Source organism: Stegostoma tigrinum, chromosome 9, assembly GCF_030684315.1.
Source record: "Stegostoma tigrinum isolate sSteTig4 chromosome 9, sSteTig4.hap1, whole genome shotgun sequence".
In the NCBI taxonomy this organism is placed as follows: Eukaryota; Metazoa; Chordata; class Chondrichthyes; order Orectolobiformes; family Stegostomatidae; genus Stegostoma; species Stegostoma tigrinum.
The window spans coordinates 41,301,056-41,322,796 of record NC_081362.1 but is presented as its reverse complement, the minus strand read 5'-3'; the positions used below and the strand labels follow the sequence as shown (position 1 = coordinate 41,322,796).

Below are 21,741 nucleotides of genomic sequence, written 5' to 3'. Positions count from 1 at the left end.
ATTTCTTTGCCCACTTCGTTAGCCTGACCAAGTCCTGCTGCAGCCACCCTGCTTCCTTAACACTACCATCCCTCCACTTATCTTTGTGTCATCTCCAAACTTAGCAACAATGCTCTCAGTTCCTTTGTCCAGATCGTATGTGAATAGTTGTGGTCCCAGTATGGACTCCTGCGGAACTCCACGAGCCACCGGCTGCCAACCTGTAAAAGATCCCTTTATCCCTACACTCTCTGCCTGTGCTAGTCAGCAAACCCTCTATCCATACCAGTACCTTGCTCTAAACACCATGAGTTCTTATTTAACAGCCTCCTCTGTGGCACCTTGTTAAACAACTTCTAGAAATCCAAATAGATCAAATCCATTGGCTTTCCATTGTCTAACATGCTTATTACCTCCTCAGAATTCCAAGAGATTTGTCAGCATGACCTCCCCTTGACAATGCCATGCTGCCTTTGATGTTTTCAAGCACTTCCAAATATTCTGCACTCTCATCCTTGATAGTGGACTCTTAAAATCTTACCAATGACAGAGGTCAGGCTAACTGGCCTACAGATTCCGGTTTTCTGTTTTCCTCCATTCTTAGACAAGGGTGTTAGATTAGCCATTTTCCACTTCTCCAGGACCCTTCCTGACACCAGTGATCACCACCAATGCCGCTACAATCTCCTGAGCTATCTCCTTCAGAACTGGGATGTAATCCATCTGATCGGGATGATTTATCCACTTTCAGATCTTTCACCTTTCCCAAGACCTTCTCTTTAGTGATCACCACTAACTCTGCCCCCGACTCTCTTAAAGTTCTGGTGTGCTGCTGGTGTCTTCACTATGAAAACTGATACAAAGTACCAGTTCAGTTCCTGCAGTTCACCATTACTACTACTCTGATCTCATTTTCCAGGGTCCAAAGTCCACTGTTGCTACTCTCCTAACTTTTCTTAGCTGTCTAAAAATATCTCTTCTTTTATGCTATATTTTGTCTTCTCACCTCTTTGTTTTTTTAGTTGCTTTTTAGTAATCCTCTGTTTATTTTTAAAGACTTCCCAATCCTGTAGCTTCCCCCTAATCTTCACCATGTTGTCTTCACTGCATCTTCACTTCTCTTGTCAGCCATGCTTGACTGATTCTCCCCCTAGTATGTTTGCCCTTCCTTGGTGATTTAGTGCAGTGCCTCCCAAAGTACCCTCAGATACTCACTGCCATCGCTTCTCCACTGACTTCCCAAGGTCACTGCCCCCTAGGGGTTCCTTTACCTTAAGGTCCCTGATCAAGTCTACCTCATTACACATCGCCAAATCCAGAATCGCCTGTTCCAAAATGGGCTGTGCCACAAGCTGCTCTGAAAAGCATCTTGTAACTCTTCCACAAATTCCTTGTCTTGAGAGCAGCCACCAACTTGACTTTCCCAGTCACCTGCTTATTGAAGTCCTCTATGATGATTGTAATGCGCCTTTCTTATGTGCCTATTCTAACTACTGATTTATTTTCTTCCTCTCATCCTATTGTTGGGAGGCCTGTAGATACTCCTATTATGGTCTTTCTTCCTGTTCAACAATTCTCCCCATACAGATTTTAGGCCTTCCAGTTCTTGCACTATGCCACTTCTTGCTATTGATTTAATTTTGTTTCTTATTAAGAAGGCAACTCCTCCCCCTCTGCCCATCTGCCTGACCTTCCAATAAGATGTATCCTTGGGTACTTAGTTCCCAGCCTCGAACCTCTTACAGCCACATGCCTGTGATATCCACAACATTGTTCCTGCCAATTTCAGTCTGCGCTACAAGCTCACTTACTTTGTTTCATATGCTGTGTGCATTTAAGTACAACGCCCTCAGTCCTGTGTTGACTGCTCCCCCCTTCTCATAGTTGTCCCCTTATCTGCTGTACCAGAAGTTGGATTCCTAACCCTTTCCATAATCTCTGTCCTATTACTTATTCTGGAAACTTTAGTAACCGCTGAGTCCTACCCCCTTTAACTTTTCCATATTTTTCTGTGCAAGTAAACCTTTTGCCCTACTATTGATGAGCTGGAATCTAAGGTTCGAATACTGTGACTAATCAGCAAGGGGGAAAGTTACCTGGACACTGTTGCGGGAGGCAGGCACACCTATTAGATTAACTCCCTCGATTCAGTCAGTGATCAGGGACAGGAAGGAGTGACTATGAGCAAGAGTTGACTTTAATCTTTTAGTTTAAATTGCTTAGTTTAAAGCCCTGTCCACAGCCCTAGTTATGGAATTTGTCAGGATTCTGACCCCAGCCTGATTCAGCGCGTCTCATTGGAACAGCGCTCTCCCCTTTCCCAGTGCTGGTGCAAATGTCCATTAATATGAAACTGTTTCTTCCACACCAGTTGTTGAGCCGCATGTTTATCTTTTTAATCTTTTTGATTGTGCCCATTTGCTTGTGGCTGAAATATTAAACAAGAGAGTTTTACCTTTTCAGTTCTGCTTTTTAATTTAGTCCTTAGTTACTTATATTTCCTCAGCAGAATCTTTCTTCATTCTACATATTTCATTGGTACCTACATGATCATGACAACTGGATCTTTTCCCTCCCAATCCAGTTTCCTCTGCAGTCCACATGAGATATGCTGAACCCAGGCACCAGGCAGGCAACACAGCCTTTGGGACTCATGATTTTGGCCACAGAAAACAATTGTCTATTCCTTGACTATACCATCCCCAAGCAGAAGTACGTTTGTTTCCTCACCCCCACCCCACACTGTCATCCACGCAGACAGCAACAATCTCAAACCTGTTAAAGAAGCTCAATGGCTGAGGCTCCTTCAGAACTATCTCCTGGATACTTCTACCTGTCCTGCTCATAGTCACTCCCTCCTGTCCCTGACCACTGACTGAATTTGAGGTAGTTAATCAAAGAGATGTGTCTCTCTCCTGAAACAGTGTCCAGGTAACTGCCCCCCCCCCCCAAAAAAAAAAAATTGCTGATAAGTCACAGTATTCAAGCCTTAAATTCCAGCTCACCAATTCTGAGCAGAGTTCCTCAAGCAATCAACACTTGCTACAGATGTGGTCACTGAGTCACAATGGAGTCCATCAGCTTCCGCATCATGCAGTTACAAAACATCACCTGACCCAGCATCTCATTTCATAGTTCCTTAGATCTTAATTTGATTTTTAAAAAGTTTTGTACTGGTCTTTGATTTTGATGTGTGTAAGTATTTCCCCTATTTACCTTCAATCTGCAGGTAACCTATAATAGATCGTCAAATTGGTAGCTATCACCAACCAGTGAACTTGCGTTTTACCTGTGATGTCACCTATTTTGTGTTAGACCCCCGAGCTTTGATTTATCCTTTTAAAATAACCTTACAAACTATGAGCCAAAAAAACCCTGCAAAAATTACCTCTTCACCTCAGCACCAGATTCCCAAGTCGTCTCCGAAGTCCCGAAACCAAATATTCATGCAGGATGTGTTTCACTGTAGATGAGATCTCTCATTCCTGATTGTTCGAAGCTAACTGATCATGTTTACTATCGTTGATTTTAAGAAATTAAGCCTGCACAGGTGAGTGGGGATATGGCAGATGCAGAACCAATGCTGCAAACTTATAAAAATGTTGCAGCAGACAAGATGCAAAGTCCCTTAGCAGTTCAATTTCAATGCTTATGCTAATGCAAATCTTGGATCCTTTTCAATTATAGTTGAATTTGAAATTATAGTTAATTTGAAAATGGGAACCATGTCTTTTGTTATAGCCTTGTTTTAAGATGCTTTTATTTTCATAAAAGGCCCAACATGGTAATCCATGTTTGTGATGAATCCAAAAACCTGAAGCGTGATTTTGTTTGTCCTCGGAATCTACTAGTCAGTGAGATGAAGTACTTTGCTGAGTATCTGTCTGTTGATGCACAACGCTGGCAGGAAGTAGACATATCGGTGCACTGTGATGTCCATATCTTTGCCTGGTTGATGAGCTATGTGAAGAGGAAACTAAAACATCAAGGACAAACTGAACAACCAGAACTAGGTAGGTTTTAGGGTTGCATATTATTTAGTAAATACTTGTACAGTACAAATTAGTTAATTTGTTACTGAGTTAAATATTCATCAGTAACAATGTATTTATGCATTTTCTTCTTTTTTCCTTTTGTTATTACTTTATACATGCTATCTCCACAATTCCAAATATTTTCAAAAAATTATACATTTTGTTCTCATAAATAGCACCTGCTTTAATCACTTTCACAGCTTTCCATCCACAATTTTTACACTGAAACAGAACATTTAAAATGAAATACCTTCATCTTGACCACTAATTAGGGTATATCGCTTTTAACTGTTTTGTAAACACGAACTGTGCTTGTATCTCATGATCTTTCTGCTTCATTTATTTTTCTTTGTCATGCTGTGTTATATGCATTATCTTGATAAGCAAAACTGTCTGTCTTTTACCAGATTGACCATCATTCATTCACTTTCTATTTACTACTAATCAACATAAGCAAGATTGTGTGTTTTAAAATACCTTATTGTGACAATAAAGGGAAAATGAGAAAGTTGCAGTAAATTTTTTAGTTTTTCATAATACATTTACTACTCATATTTAACTTCCTTCTGAAAATATGAATAAGACGTTTATCAAATTTTAATTTAAAGATGTTGGTAAGGGCTTTATGTAAAAAAAAAATACACTCAACTGTAAAGTAATTGCTTGATGTGGCTTTATTGTACTATTCCCTACATTGGTAAGTTATTTGCCTTAGCTGTGATACTTGAAGGAATCATCAAATGGTAGTAACCACCATTTGAAGACCTTTATTTATCTTCAAGTGATTAATTCAGGTTGGCACAGTATCACAATGAAGAATTTATTCATGTTACAGAAGGTACTTAAAGGGCTGGTACAGGATGGTAGAATAGTGAAGAATCATTTATTAATGCTGGGGAGGGGAATAGTGAAATATCGAATACAAGTTTCACCCATAAAAAGGCATGGGAACATTTGAAGATGCAATTCGTATATGAGACCTTACAATGATAACTATCAGGTGTAAGATCTGTCTCTTGATACTGCCAGTTTATAATAGAATAAGTAGTGATCACATTTTAAAATACATGCTTGTTCTGTAGAGCTAGACATGCGTCCATATTATTACTTGGTAATTTTTAATTAAGGACACCTATTTATGTTTTAATATTTTCAGTTTAATGTAACCTTTGTTGTTTATAGAGTCACTTCTAAAAATTAGCAAATATTAGATATTTATTTTTATTCTATGTAACATTCCAGCTTTATTTCAGTTTTGGTCAGTATAATCATTTGATCACCACCTGTTTAGTTTTCTCATGGCCAATCAGTTGAGTGCAGATTTTCAGAGGAGTCAGGAAGACAATTGCATGATTTATGTAGTAGTCTGGGCTACTTCTGATTATTTGTCGTAACCAATTCAGATTATTAAATAATTTCATAAATAATGCAATAAGATTTAAATTTAGCTCTTTAAAAGTCAATCTATCAAATCATTCAAATTAAGCCTCATAAATTCAGGTTGCTCTATGATTACAATGCGCAGTGTATCTCAAATCTTAAGTGAAAAATCATACATTAAAGTGCAACCCAACTACGCTTGTATAATTCACTTGAATTAAGGTAGAACAGATGATTTTGTTATTGCATACTTTCTGCCTCAAAGAATTTGCACAGCAATGGAGAGAGAGAGAGAGAGAGTGAGTTTGTAAAACAACAGCAGCTGCTCTGGTCTGCGTGGGAAGTGCTTTATATTTTCTTACCTGCCAAACAAAGAGTACTGGGGAAAGCTGATCAAAGAAATCTGTAGTGATTTAAGGACACCAGAATTAGCCCTGGCAAAGCAGGACAAAGAATCACTAGTGGGCTGCACTGCTGAAAATCAGTTCAGGAAGTTCACGCAAATGTTTGGTTTTAGCATGTTAAAACAGTGAAACAAAGATTGAACCCATTGGAAACTGAGAATAATGGTGGACTGTTTTTATAAAAACTGCAGTCCAGTGGAGTGTTCTGCTAGTTGTATGCATTGGGTGTACTGAAGTCCTGAAAGCTGCCCAGTCATTCTCAGTGCAATTTGTTCATTTTTGTTTTACCCATGTGACTCTCTGGTTTCTGAGAGAGGCTTCTTCATGGTTAACTGTTTAAATCTCGATGTTGGTATTCTCCTGGACCTTTGTGCTATCAGGGTGTCTGGAGGTGATGGTTGGTGATGTTTAAGCTTTGAAGTGATAAGATGGCAGTCAGTCTGGCAGTTGCTGTTGTACATGTCTTTGTTAGCAATCATCTTATCTGCCCTTGTGCCTGATGATTCTTGATTAGCTGTCAATGTTTAGCAAATCCAAGGCATCTTATTGTGATGAATGAGACTGAAAAATATATTGGTAATCAAGAGTTAATTTCAGCACACACCTTTCAACAAGAGGAAGTCAGTGCTGTTTCAACCGCCAACCCTAATTTTTTTTCCAATCCGTTCTTCCCATTGCTTGATGATCTGTAACAACTCTTACATTGAAGTCACCAATATTTTTGACTTTGGTACAGCAACAGTTGAGATGTGGAGGTCATTGTTGACCTTATCCTTGACTTGATTAAGTTCATCACGTTCACCTCTTGCAATGCAGGAGGAGTTTAAGCACCATCAGATGTTTGTTTACTCCCTTGGAAAGGTATGTCAACTTATGGATATTCATGACAGTAAAGCTCACACCAATGTCATACCGTTGTTTTTATCCATGGTAGCTCCAAATGGATGTGTAACCTGTAATAATTTCCTTGAGCTGACTGTTTTCGTGTATATAAGTTCTTTGTTAGGACTTTGTGTATATAGCCAGCTCCCTACCATCCAAGAGTAGCTCTACTGTGAGAGGAGCAATCCATTCCTCAAACTCCATATGCAATAGAATGCTCAGAATGTACAATAACCTTACATATAATAGAGTATTTACAGGTAATACAATTAAATTGCAACAATTTTGGGGTTCTGGTACATGAACTGGATTTAGAGAGAGCATTTGGATATCAAGAAATTATAATAGGTACATAAATTTACGAAATAAAATTATGATTTTAGAGTTTGTATTTCTGATAGGTCACAGAGATTGCTTTGAAAATAGATGCCTTGTGTACTATTTTATGCTACTGATATTAGCATAATTAGAAAAGGAAACAATCCTTTGCCAAATCGTTTGTGTCTCACTCCAGGCAGTACTGACAAGTGGAGATTAAAATATATTCTGTGATTGTTGGATTGACGTCAGGAGTGTATGAACATAAGGAAGGTTTAACAACTGCCACACTGGTAGTGTTTCTGCTTCTGAGATCCGAGAAGTAGAGTTTGGCCCCAATAAGTGGAAGCCATAATTTAGTTTTGAAATTTTAAGTTGATGTTTCCTGGAATTCCTTGAGTCTGTTGATCTTCAAATTAAAGATTAAATGGGATTCTTTCACCTGATTGAACTAATCTAGTTATAATTATAATGGCCTCGTGGTAATATTGCTGGACTGTTAATTCAGAGACCCAGATAATGCTCTGGGGACCCTGGTTCAAGTCCTGCCATGGCAGATGGTGGAATTTGCATTCAATAAATATCTGGAATTAACAATTTAATGATGACTGTGACTCCATTGTCGATTGTCGGAAAAACCCAGCTGGTTCACTAATGCCCTTTTAGGGAAGGAAACTACCATCCTTACCTGTTCTGCCCTAAATGTGACTCCAGACCCACAGCAATGTGGTTGACTCTTAACTGTCCTCTGGGCAATTAGGGATGGGCAATAAATGCTGCCTAGCCAACAACACCCTCATCCTGTGAATGAATGAAAAAAAAATTAAGTAACATTGAGCAATGCAGTTGCCAACCATCTTAAGAACTCCTCCTGGTAATTGGTACAGGAATCTCATGGGCTAGCACTTGCCCAAGGGAGAATGACATAATAATTAGAGGCCATGGAAAGGCTCTGCATATCTCTCTCAACATAACCATTCTCAGTGGCTGTCTCCCCAGAGAGTTAAGTTTGATGTAAATCCAACCCAAATTAATTGCTAATAACATCAACAACTGGTTGTTGCTCACAGAAAAGTTAAAGTTATAAAGTCATACAACAGGGAAGCAGATTTAGTCCAACCAGTCCATGCCAACCATAATCCTGAACTAAACTGACCCCTTCTGCCTGCTCTTGGCCCATATCCCTGCAGACATTTCTTATTCATATACTTATCCAAATGTCTTTTTAAACATTGTAACAGTACCTGGAAGTTCATTCCACATACGAGGATGTTGGTGGTGGTTTGGATAGTGCACTGGGATAAGCTTGAAGAAGAGGAAGAATGTTCAAGTGGCAATACTGATGCTCATGTCAATGTGATCCTGCTGAAGACTAACAGCATGAGTTTTGTGAGGTCAGATATTCAGTCAGGATCAGAAGGCCAGCTATTTTCCTAAACTTTAATTCTGTTGCTTTTGTTTAGGAGGTAGTATTAACAAGGAGCTATGATCATGGTTTAATTGATTGGTCCATGCTAATCATGAAATTTTATAAATCACTCATTAGCATGGAATTCATGCATGAATTAAAAGTTGAATGTCAATGAATAGTTTTGCACTTACGTAATTCCTAAGAGCCCAAGCAGTGATTTTACTTCCCAGTGTGTTTTCCTATTATTAAGAGTCCACCGAATATAAGAATTTGGTGATGATAAAACTAAATTACAACAATTGTACTGTCAAGTTGCAACAGGTTTTTGACAGATAAAATATCAAGTACAAACTCGTCAAATTTTTAAGTAAAATTTGTAGCATCAATTACAGAATTAGCAGAATTTATTTTGCCTATTCTGAATATGTGATTTGTGATTAGAACAAAGAAAATTACGGCACAGGAACAGGCCCTTCGGCCCTCCAAGCCTGCACCGATCAAGATCCTCTGTCTAACCTGTCATCTATTTTCTAAGGGTCTGTGTCCATTTGCTCCCTGTCCATCCGTGTACCTGTCCAGATACATCTTAAAAGAAGCTAACGTGTCTGCGTCTACCACCTCCGTTGGCAACGTGTTCCAGGCACCCACCACCCTCTGTAAAGAACTTTCCACGCATATCTCCCTTAAACTTTCCTCCTCTCACTTTGAACTCATGATCTGTAGTAATTGAGTCCCCCACTCTGGGGGGGAAAACTTTTTGCTATCCACCCTGTCTATACCCCTCATGATTTTTGTAGACCTCAATCAGGTCCCCCCTCGATCTCCATCTTTCTAATGAAAATAATCCTAAACTACTCAACCTCTGTTCATAGCTAGCACCCTCCATATCGGGCAACATCCTGGTGAACCTCCTCTGCACCGTCTCCAAAGCATCCACATCCTTTTGGTAATGTGGTGACCAGAATTGTACACAGTACTCCAAATGTGGCCGAACCAAAGTCCTATACAACTGCAACATGACCTGTCAACTCTTGTACTCAATACCGCCCCCCCCCCCTCCCCGATGAAGGAAAGCATGCCATATGCCTTCTTGACCACCCTATTGATCTGTGTTGTAACCTTCAGAGAACAATGGACCTGAACACCCAGATCTCTCTGTTCATCAATTTTCCCTAGGACTTTTCCGTTTACTGTATAGTTCGCCCTTGAATTTGATCTTCCAAAATGCATCACCTCGCATTTGCCTGGATTGAACTCCATCTGCCATTTATCTGCCCAACTCTCCAGTCTATCTATATTCTGCTGTAATCTCTGACAGTCCCCTTCACTATCTGCTACTCCACCAATCTTAGTGTCATCTGCAAACTTGCTGATCAGACCATCTACACCTTCCTCCAAATCAATTACATATATCACAAACAAGTGGTCCCAGCACAGACCCCTGTGGCACACTATACTGGTCACACGTCTCCAATTTGAGAAACTCCCTTCTACTACTACTACTCTGTCTCCTGTTGCCCAACCAGTTTTTTTTTTAATCCATCTAGCTAGCACACCCTGGACCCCATGTGACTTCACTTTCTCCATCAGCCTGCCATGGGGAACCTTATTAAATGCCTTACTGAAGTCCATGTGTATGACGTCTACAGCCTTTCCCCCATCAATCAACTTTGTTACGTCCTCAAAGAATTCTATTAAGTTGTTAAGACATGACCTTCCCTGCACAAAACCATGTTGCCTATCACTGATAAGCCCATTTTCTTCCAAACACATTAGATGTGTTTGTTTTTTTTTGTTTAGGAAGCTTGTGGTTTCAGTTATCAAGTGAAGATAATATTGCTTTTTTAAATTTATTTTAGAGCCCAGTAATGTTATTTCAATCCTCATTTCATCTGAATTTTTGAAAATGGAATCCTTGGTGAGTGCATTAAATTTTCTAACTTTGGATAAAATATCACTTAATTTGACAGTTTATGTTGCTTACTATTGCCTTTTAGTCTGATACTGATTAACTGGATTTGAAATGTATATTTATTTTAACTGGAATTAGCTATTTCATTATTATGAAGAGTAATAAAATATTCCATACTTGTTAAAAAGAAAGTGAGTGGTAAGTGTAACTTTTAATAAAGTGCGTGCTTCTGTAGATGTAAAGTTGCAACTGGATATGCATTAACTGTGCAGTTTATATGATGCTTGATTCACCCTGGGGGCTTGAGGGCATGGGAACAATTTAGTTGTCTTCCTCTATCTCTAGGATAGTCAGCCAGACTTTTTCTGATTTAAATGTGGTGCAAATACGAGAAAAAGCACTTGTATTGTTCTTCAGAATGTACTGTACACATGTGCCTGACATACACAGCAAATTTCTAACACAATATTCACAATAGTTCACCACCTTGCCCAATAGTTATCGAGATCTGTTTTCAACTAGCTTCATAATTATCATGACTATCATTTGTGTATGGAAATGTTTCTTAGCAAATGTTTCTGCCTGTCCTAATCAGTTATTTTTGCTTTCATGAATAGGATATGTTTCTGAAACAATTTAAATGCAGCACAAATCCAACATTTTCTTTTGAGTTGTCTGCTGTAATAACAGTAAATGAAAATGATAGGGTGATGAAGCTACTATGTGAAGTTCTTTAGCAGTAGGTTTGTCCATCGTAACATTTGGTAGTTAATCTAAAAGTGCTTTCATTTCATTTTGGTTATGTTTAATTTCTAAACTTCCTGTCATAACTAAGTTTCATAAGCAAATATCATACTTGAAATGGCTAAAAAAAATCAGGACAAATGTTCAATTCGGAAATTAAATTTAAATACTCAATCTAATTTAAGCTCATTACGTACTGCCATATTTCAGGTAGTTCATTCAATGCCATGAAGAAAAAGGGGTTGTGCCATCATGGCAGAAATATGGTGTGTTATAACATGTGGTTCCTGTTTTCCAATAAAATGAAACTGTGTGCCTTAATTTGACAATAAAAACAAGATTGGCATAAAGCCAGCAAGAAGTTTTGATTTTTTTTCTGCTTGAGATATCTAAAGCCTGTTAGTTATTTAAAACCATTGTGAATTAATCACTGAGTGCCTTTGTTATGCTTGTTTTTGTTACTTCAGGTTGAAGAATGCATGCAATACTGTCATAAAAATATGAGTGCCATTGTAGCTACTCCTTGCAATATGAACTGTATCAATGGGACCCTGGCCTCACGAATTGTTGATCTTTTCTCCCACAATGAAGCTGATGAAGTAAAAGACAGAAAAGATAAATTTAAAAGGTGAAAATACATGAGCTCATTTGTCTTGATTTTTATAAGCAGCTGAAAAACACATAATCATGCAGTAATATTAGATCTTCACTTAGTAAATTCTGAAAGTTGAATTGAGAAAATTATATATTTGTGATAGAGTTAGGATGTTTAAATTTCTCTTTGTATGATGCCTGTGCTGTGATTAAAACATGCTTTGCATTTTTGTCAAATTCATTTGACATAGCAACTCTCTTAATAGGTCCATTCAGATTATGGTTCAGAAGGTACTTGCATTGTACTGTAATGGTTTGGTCTGCATTCAAATACTTGCCTCTTAAAAAGTGGATTCAATGTAATAATCAACTATGTCATCTTTGACCTCATTCTTGTCATTGTTTTGAGTGGCTTTCCTCTCTAATTGTCAGATGTATTTCAATATCTGTTAATAAAATTTAATATTATAAACTCTACTTCCTCATCTTGGATGCATTATAAGAAAGGATTTTTTTTTTTAGTTATCATTGGTAATAATCAATCAGTTTCAGTGGAAGACTTCAGTGAATAAAGATATACACTTCAAAAATATTATTTACTAATGATGGATCTTTTAACAGAATTAGAATAACAGTTAAGAAACAAAATGCCACATTAGTTAAAGGGCACGGTTAATGGTGTATTGAGCTAGGGTGTGCATATACAAAGGAAAGTTTTAAGTGTGGCAGTGAATAAGAACAAATGAATTTATGGTTTTCTTTTGCATTTTGTTTTGCTCAATATTCATTCAGTTAGTACTCAAATCCAACCTGTGGTGTAGACAAGCCAGTGTATATTGGTGCTAGGTCCCCAGTTTTTTTAAAAAAAGGGCAAGTTTACAGCAGGCTGTGCATCCAGCTGGAAAATCACCTGCAAACTCCCAAAACAGTTTTATGTTTTGTTTTGATGTGAAGGGTGATTGACCAGCAATATGACAACTTGATGCAACATGGAAAAAAAACTGAAAGAAGGGGCTGGCTCTGGATTCCATTTCCTTTGTTCAGGAGGGTAAAACTAACACAGTGCAACCCAAGTAAATATGTGAGAAATATATAAATGTATGTATATTTACAGTAACCTGAATAGGAAGGCTGAACTTTTAGGTAGTAAGAATAAAAGAGGAATAAAACACCTGCCAGAATCTGCTTCCTTCTCCTTTTCATGTGTGGAAACAGGCTATTCAGCCCATTGAGTTCATACTGATCCTCTGAAGAGCCTCCCACCGAGACACAGCCTGCTACATATCCCTGCGTTCCCCATGGCTATTTCGCCTAGACCTTGGACACTATGGGCAACTTAGCATGGCCAGTCCACCTAACCTGCATGTCTTTGGACTGTGGAAGAAACTGGAGCACCTGGAGTAAACTTAGCCAGATGTGGGGAGAATGTCAAGCTCCACACAGACAGTCACCCAAAGGCGGAATAGAATCCGGGTCCCTGGGGCTGTGAGGCAGCCGTGCTAACCACTGAGCTGCCACGCTGTCCACCATTTGCCTTTCAGTTAGGATCCACCTCAAAAATAAATGCAAGCTTTGAAATAACTTTTAAATCGCACTTTCATATAGTCTGCATCCCAGAGATTCACTTAACCAAATACCAAACAATGAAAAATTCAATTGCTTTGATGCAAACTCCACTCTTCCATGGCATCTTATTGAATGACAAATATAAATTTGTAAAATATGAACTATCAATATAAGTTATCTGTAGAATTAATTCAGTGAGTGTTGTTATAGTCTTTTCACTTCCTGGTTTGCTGTCCGTGATTGTTTCATTGTGATTGGCTGCTTAACTGCTTGTTGATGTTATTCTTCTGCATGCTGTGATATCACTTTTCCTTGAAGGCTGATTTAGCTACTGTGGTGACAGGAAAAAATTTACATCACAATAATTGTTAGATCTTGCAGTTAGCTTTCTTCCAGGCCAGCACCGAGCACTGTTGTTTTGTTGCTAGCTGCAAGATCTACAAGAGCAGCAGAATAGTAATATTCAGTGACTTTTGTGTTAAACTACTGTGATAGATCAAAATAATTGCAATATATTCACAATGAGGAATTTTTTTAAGAATGTGTCTTGGACTACTTTCACTTGTATGTTTCAGGCCCAACAGATGCTGACAGGCTTGTGAGGGCTGATTTAGAAAGTTAAGAAGAGATGATGAGAAATTAGTGCAGGATAGTGATCCAGGTAATGATAGACTGTGAATGTTAGAAGGGGTATAGGTGCAAACATAAGAATGAAGCAGCAAATAGATTAACAGCAGGGAACAGTGGTAAGAAGACGGAAGTAAAGTTTCTTTATCTGAAAACACACAGATGACATAAAGTAGATTAATTGTTAGAAATAAGAATAAATTTGTATGATACCTATCAGAGAAAAGGAAGAGATTAGCAAGCTAAAAAATGTTGGAGGATAATGCTGTGAAATTAATGAGATTTAGAAAACGGCAAGAAACTTTGAACAAGTATTTTGTATAGTCCTCACAATGGAAGACATGAAAAGCATCCAGTAATCAAGGAAGATCAAGGGGCAAAAGGGAGTGGGTTCTTAAAATATTCACAACCACTAGAGTAGAATGACTGGGTAAGCAAATGCAACCATAGGCTGACAAATCCCTGGGAATTCACAGCTTGCTTCCATGGGTATCAAAAGAAGTGGTTGCATTGTTGGTTACATTTGTGTACTCTGAAAATTTTCTGGATTCTGGAAAGATCCCAGTGAATTTGAAAACTGCAAAAGTAAAGCACCCATCTAAGAAATGGGAAAGCAGGAAGGAAAGTCTAACAGTCTGGCAATATAGAAAAATTGGAAGCCATTATTAATGAAGTAGTAATAGAATATTTAGAAAATAATAACACAATCAACCAGAGTCAACTTTAGGTTTACGAAACTGAGGTAGTGTTTAGCAAAGTTTAGCATTGTTGAGGATATATTAAACAAGATCAGTACAATGTACTTTGGAATTTCAAATTGACAGTTGTTATGCCTCACTCAATTCCTGCTATTCCCAGGCAGATATCAAATATCAAGCATTAGAGCTTTTCCTAAAAATGTACACCGTACCTCAGTTTACTAAAGCTGATGGAAAATGTGGACCTGGTTTCCATACTCAACAGAATTATTTTTTATTACGTGTAATTAGGTGCTCGCGACAGGTAAACGGGTAATACCACTGACATTTTATGCTACTAACTAAAACTCTAATCCTTTTATAAAATCCCATTTATGCAAACAAATGGAGAACATGGATTGTTGCCAGATACAAGAATAGTGGAAAATCAATTCAGTATTCTTTGCTTCCTGGTTCTGATGTTGAAATGATCCTTCTTTGGATGACCAGACCCCTGATGTTCATATGGCTTTCCCCAGCCACTTCCACTGGTCAGTAAGGAGTACAGAGTAACAGATGCGCTTAGAAAGTGTCTCAGATTTATCAATTCAAACATCACAGCTTTCAGCAATTGCTGCAGAAAACATAACTGGTTTGCTTCAGGTTTAAACTGAGTTTTGAATGCAGACAACAGATGACTTCTAGACTGGGAGAAGATCTCTCCCTTTTCTCTCTCTTGCTCCCTGTCTTTTAACTCTCTTTCTCCCTCTCCCTGTCTCTCGCTCTCTCTCTTTCGCCCCTTGTCATTTAGCTCTCTCTAGCGCTTTCTCTCCCTGCCTTTTAACTCTCTCTCCCTCTAGCTCGCTCGGTCTCTGTCTTTTATCTCTCGCTCTCGCACGCGCTTGCTCTCGATCTTGCGCCCTGTCTTTTTAATGCCCTCCCTCTCCCCCTCTCCCTGTCTTCCCATCTGTGTTGAAAAACACAAGATTGGCAGGAACATAAACTGAAAACAATCCACAGCCTGCGGAGAGATATGGATAGGTTGTGAATTGGCAAAAATTTGACAAATGGAATAAAGGTAGGAAAATGTGAACATTTCCGTTTCAGTAAGAATAGAAAAGCAGAATATTTTGTAAAACATGAGTCTACAAAAGGATATAGAACAGAGGTCTCAATGTTCTGATAGGTGAAATGAAAGTGGTTAGCATGCTGGTACAGCAAGTAATTAGGAATGCCAGCAGACTATTGATCGTTATTACAAGGGGATGGAGTTTAAAATTAGGGACATCTTGTAACAGTCCAAATCATTGAAATCATCCCTAGAGCACTGCATTCAGTTTTGGTCTCCTTATTTAAGAAGAGATTTACTTTGTATTGGATGCTGTTTAGATAACACCCACTCATTTGCTTCTTGGAATGAAAAGGTCATCTTGTGATGAAAGGTTAAATTGGATAAGTCTAGATTTATTGGAGTGTTAAAAACTGAGTTGCGTCCTTATTGAAACAGATTCTGAAGGGGCTTGGCAGGGTGCATGCTGAAATCTTGTTTCGCCTTGGGTGCGGGGGTGGGGCAGGGAGGATATAAAATTAGGAGCTGCAGTTTCAGAATAAGGGGTCTTTCATTTTTTCATGTGCGAGAAGCAGATGGAAGTCCCCACACAGGTGATTGTGGGAATTGTCCTAGAAATTGAAGTCTTCTAGGAGTAGTTTCAGAGATAGTAGGAACTGCAGATGCTGGAGAATCCGAGAAAACAAGGTGTAGAGCTGGATGAACACAGCAGGCCAAGCAGCATCAGAGGAGCAAGAAGGCTGACGTTTCGGGCCCAAAACGTCAGCCTTCCTGCTCCTCTGATGATGCTGCTTGGTCTTCTAGGGGTAGTTGTGCGATGTCTGAACTCTCCTAAAGAGTTCTTTACTCTGAGCTACAGTCAGAGACTTTGGAGGATCTAACTGATTTAAACTTAACAGTTAGCCAGTAAAGGTTAGAGAATATAAAATCTGATGTAATTCCTGTGTAACCATTACCTGACAACCTTGATATCTTTCCCCCGGATCCTGTGACCTGATTACAGTGGAACGGACACTTGTCGTCCTCAAAGCTGATGTACCAAGCTGAGACCATTTGTTCTCCTAATCTCTGCTCCCAAATTCCACCTGCCCTGACTGTGAACCCTTGGACATGCTCGTGACCTACCCTCGGTACTTATCCCGACTGTGGAAGAGCCGGCACTTTTCATTCCAATCACCACCTAACCAACACACATACACATGAAGCCTCCCAGCCCCTGCTCTCTTCCACACCTCCCCTTTGCACACGACACACCATCTGCTGCAACCTCATTTGCATTGCACCCAAATCCCTCACCAATGTGCCACACTTGCCTTACCCAGTTACCTTCTCTCAGTAGTTTTCATAGTGGTTTAGGAATCTTTAAGTCACAGTATGCAGCATTTACTGCTGACAAAATGGAGTATAGTTTCCATGCTGACCCTCTACACTCATATCTTTGTATATTCCTGGATTTATCTACCTTGCTTCTGGTGAGATGGTCTCTGGATAGACACTTTACCAAAGGAACTACTTGAGAGGCAAGTTCCTTTACTTCTTTTCATCAGAAATGGGATTTCCAACTCCCTCTGGAAAATTTGGGCAACCACATTCCCAGGAATGCTCTCTGGATAGAGAAACTAACAATACTTCCTTTTAAATTGAATGTCTCACTTACTTATTTGCACTATGCTATTTAATCGTAATCTTTTGTGTAACAGTAAAATATTTTGCAAGAAGATTGAGAGGTTGTTTGATCCAGACTACAAGGATCCAGACTCTCCAGCAAGTGCTGATACGTTATACAGGTAGGTATTCTGTGGAAATTCAGTTGATTTTTAAAAATATTTACCTACTAATCTTGTCTCCTGAGAACTTCATATTATGTTTCATGCTTTATTTCAGATGTAGCATGTGTAAGAAACTTCTTACGAAGGAAACTGAGAAAATGATTCCCTGTGTTCCTGTAAAAATAAATATCAATCTACGAGGAAACATAATATACTTGCACATTAGGTATCTTCTGAATTACTTGATAAAGTTTTGAACCTGGAGTTTGGCTTAAGAATTTAATGTTGAGATTTTTGATCTCCTTTCTGCAGCCTCTAGCACAAGATGTTGTATTGTTTGGTTTGATATGACTAAGAGTACAAGATATGTGTTTTTAGTACATGATATAACTGCTCAAAGCTTGGTAATTAAGGTGGTAGGGCTGCAGGTGTATCTGGCCTCGTGGGAATATGATTTGCTAGTAGTAGACTCCTGACTCCAAAAAGGGCGTTTTGAGTATTAAATATTCCTGGATATGAGATGCTCAGGAAGGATAAGGAAGGAAATAAGGTAGTTGGGAGCACTGCCAATATTGACGAAGGAGAACATTACAGTGCTGCAGACCGAGGAAAAGTTAGAAATCATAGATGTACAATTATACTACTTCTGTACATTTTATTATTTGCAGGAAAATTGCAGGGAGGCTCAAGAACCATAGAGTAACGATAAGAGGATTTGTTCCTGATATGGGCTAGCATAAGAATAATAGTGCATGGTGGCTCAGTGGTTGACGCTGCTGCCTCACAGTGCCAGGGACCCTGGTTCCATTCCAGTCTTAGGTGTTTTAAAACTCTGGAGTTCTATTGTCCTCCCCTAATCTGTGTGGGTTTCCTCTGGTTGTTCCAGTTCTGTCCCACAGTCCAAAGTTGTGTGGGTGGCTTAGCTATGGTAAGTTGTCTGCAGTATCCATGGATGTGCAAGCTAGGTGCATTAGCCATGGTAAATGTGGAGTTACAGGGGATAGGGTGTGGAGCTCGTTCTGGGTTGGATGTTCTTCAGAGAGTCTGTAAAGAGATGATGGGCTGAATGGCCTCCTTCTGCACTGTGAGGAATCTATGATTCTAATGTAAATGGCATAGAGAGGGAAGAATTTATGAAGTATGTTTAAGAGACCTTTCTAGCTAAATGTGCATCTGGCCAAACAAATAAGGAGACTTTGGATCTATTCTGCATACCAAGATGGATCAAGTGGTACATGTATCAGTCTAGAAACATTTAGAGAATTGTGAATATAGTATAATTAGCTTAATATTATTATCAATTGAAACAGATAGGTAGTAATTGACAGTAAAAGAAAATACCTAATTGTGGAGGGTGGGTATTGTTGCACTAGTTGGAAACGCACCTGGCCGAGATAAATTATCAAAGGTTGGTAGCCAAAAATATATTTGAGTAATGTGAAGCTCTTTAAGAGTTCATTTGGCTAGGGTGTAAGTATGTTGTACAAGAAGGAAAGGTAGGATAACTAAAGCCATAACTCCTTCACTGACGAAAGTGTTCAGAGAATAAAATGAAGCTGGAAAAAAAGAGGATATAGCTGATGTCTGGTTGATGTTACAAATGAGAACCAGACTGAATAACCAGTTCAAAGGGAAAATTAGAAAGGAAATAAGAGGGGTAAAGACAAAGTTTGGGAATAAACTAGAAACTAATATAAAGGAGTCCCAAGTCTGCTACAGGCATATAAATAGTTGACCGTAACAAAAGAAGGATTGGGGCTAATTAGAGACCAGAAAGGAGACCCATGAAGGCAGAGGGGCCGGTATGACAAACTACTTGCAACTTTCTTTACCAAGGAAGAAGAGACTGACAAAGTAATAGTGAAAGAGGAGCTAGTTGAGAAACTGGATGAGCTAAAAAGTGGGGAAATTGGAAAGGCTGGCTGCACTTGAAGTTATTGAATCACAAAGTCTGGGTGGGATGTATCATGGGTGCTTTGGGAAGTAAGGCTGGATTTTGCCCATATTCCTCTAATCCTTTTCAGGTATGGGGGTGATATCAAAGGAATGGAAAATTGTTATCATTTTGCTCAAGAGTGTGAGATATACTGAGAGTGACAGGCCAATCAATTTAATCTTGGTCAGAAGTATCTAAAATGGATAATCTGGGACAAAGTTAACTGTCACTTGGACAAATGTGGATTAATTATATTAAGCTGGTGTGGATTTATTAAAGACAAATCATGATTACTTATCTTGATCGAGTCTATAGATGAGGTGACAGTGGGTTAATAAGGGAAATATGATTGTGGTACATATGAACACAAAATATATTTGATTAAGTCCAGAAGTCTGTAAAGTTGAACCCCTTAGAATAAAAGGCATAGTGTTAGCATAAATTGAAAGTTGGCCAAAAGACAGGAGACCAAGATTAGTGCCAAATGTCTTTTCTCCATAAAGCCTATTGCGCATCTTTCTCTGTGTATTTGACTGAGCTTTTAGCCATTCCTTTTAATATCTTCTTTCTGCCTCTGAATCTGTAAAGTACCTAGCAACTTTTTTATGTTAAAGATAGAGTATAAATACAAATAGTTTTTGTAAAAGCACCTTGGGTGAGTCCTGAACAGTAAATTGTTTTTGACTCTTTTAGAGATAAAGGTTGGGATGTGCATGACTATCTGAGCAGTCTTTATGAAGACCTGAAGTCTTGGCAAGATGTGTACTGGCGTTTATGGGGAACGATAAATTGGTTGCCTTGCACAAGATGCAAAAAAGTAAGTTTTCATTTTTACTTGAATGTTAATGGGGCAAATTTTAAAAAATATACTTTTTAAAACTCATTTTTTATAAATAACTTTCAATTGTGAGTTGTTTTAAACCTAATTATACAAGCTTTTTAAAATAAATTTTAAATAAATGATGCTATGGACTAATAACCCTCATGGACCTAACTGGAATATTGTTTGCAGTTCTGATCATCACACTACATAGGAAGGATGTGATTGCACTGGAATGGATGCAAATGAGATTCACCAGCTTGTTGCCTGGAATGGAGCAATTCAGCTATGAAGAGAGGCTGGATAAGCTCTGGTTGTCTTTCTTTGGCACAGAGAATGTAGAGGGGAAACCTGATAGAGATCTATAAGATTAAAGAGCATGCATTGGTTGAATAGAAAATAGCTATTTCCCTTAGCCGAAGAGACTATAATAAGTGAGCATAATTATAAAGTGAAGAATGAGACTTTTCTAGGGCATTGGAGGAAAAGGTTTTTTTTTAAACCCAGAAGGTGGTGAGCATCAAGAATGCACTGCCTGGGAGGGTAGTTGAGGCGTGAAACCTCACAACGTTTAAAAAATATTTGAATGAGAACTTGGTGTCATAGCATTCAAGGCTATGGGCCTAGTGCAAGAAAGTGGGATTAGTGTCAATAGTAGTATATTTTTGGTGGTTAACGTATTTTTAACATTGATGGACTGAACGGCCAGTTCTGTACTTTGTGATTCTTTGATCTAATCCTTCATTCCCTTTCTATTACTTGCCTACACACTGCCCTCAGCAGTATCATCCAAAAACAGCTCATTTTCCATATGTTCTCTGACAGCCAACTTCTTGATCCACTGTCTTTAAATTGTCAGAAATTTCCTCCAATTAAATATTGGGAATATGAATCCACTGTCTTCTAACCCCAGCATGAAATCCACTCCTCAGATACGGTCTCCGTTCCCCTTCCTGACGATTGTCTGAAGCTGATACAGAAGTTATCAACTCGGATACTGTATCTGAATCCAAGGTGTGAATTAATCTGTGCATCATGAAACCTCCTCTTACCTCTGCAACAGTGTTTGACTTTGCCCTGCATCAACTCTGCAGCTGCTGTAGATACCTTCAGAATTGACTATTCTAATGCATTCCTGGCTGGCCTCCCACATTCTACCTTATGCTACGTACCTAATATATCAAGTGTGTATTCCTGAACATATGTTAAGATACAGGTGCTGGTATTCTACTGAAGACAGCAATATGACTAGGCTGTGCACGTCTTTTTAGTTAAACTGGAGCTGAGTCTGAATTTTACCAAAAATCGGCTAACAATCAATTTCAGAGTTTCATGGAGGGTTTCTCTCGTGCAATTCTCTGCTGCTTAACTTGCAAGCAGACCTGCCTCTGTAGCGTTGCACTCACACTATTGTGGGCTAACCAGTGGTGGAAATACTCGTAAATCACAGGACCTTCTGGGATTTCTGCTGTTGGCAATAAATTTAAAGCCCAACTGTGCAGCAGGTCAAATGCTGCGAGTCATGAATAGCCCTCCACAAATCATGTATTGGGAGGAAAACAAGAAAGAGTGGCTTCTGAGAACACACTGGTGGTGATTCATTGGAAATAGAAGCATTT

General features: G+C 38.8%; 1 protein-coding gene across 7 annotated transcripts in view; it reads left to right on the top strand.

Moving 5' to 3' along the window:
• sanbr (SANT and BTB domain regulator of CSR) overlaps nt 1–21,741 on the top strand; it is a 147,987-nt gene that overhangs the window by 33,813 nt on the left and 92,433 nt on the right. For 6 of the 7 annotated variants that reach the window (XM_048536884.1, XM_048536881.1, XM_048536885.1 and 3 more), the window contains 6 exons: nt 3,754–3,992; nt 10,268–10,326; nt 11,532–11,692; nt 17,298–17,384; nt 17,482–17,592; nt 19,996–20,119. In XM_048536884.1, the coding sequence (XP_048392841.1) occupies nt 3,754–3,992; nt 10,268–10,326; nt 11,532–11,692; nt 17,298–17,384; nt 17,482–17,592; nt 19,996–20,119 (781 nt within the window). The remainder of the gene's footprint in view (nt 1–3,753; nt 3,993–10,267; nt 10,327–11,531; nt 11,693–17,297; nt 17,385–17,481; nt 17,593–19,995; nt 20,120–21,741) is intronic. The other variant, XM_048536888.1, reaches the window with a different exon arrangement.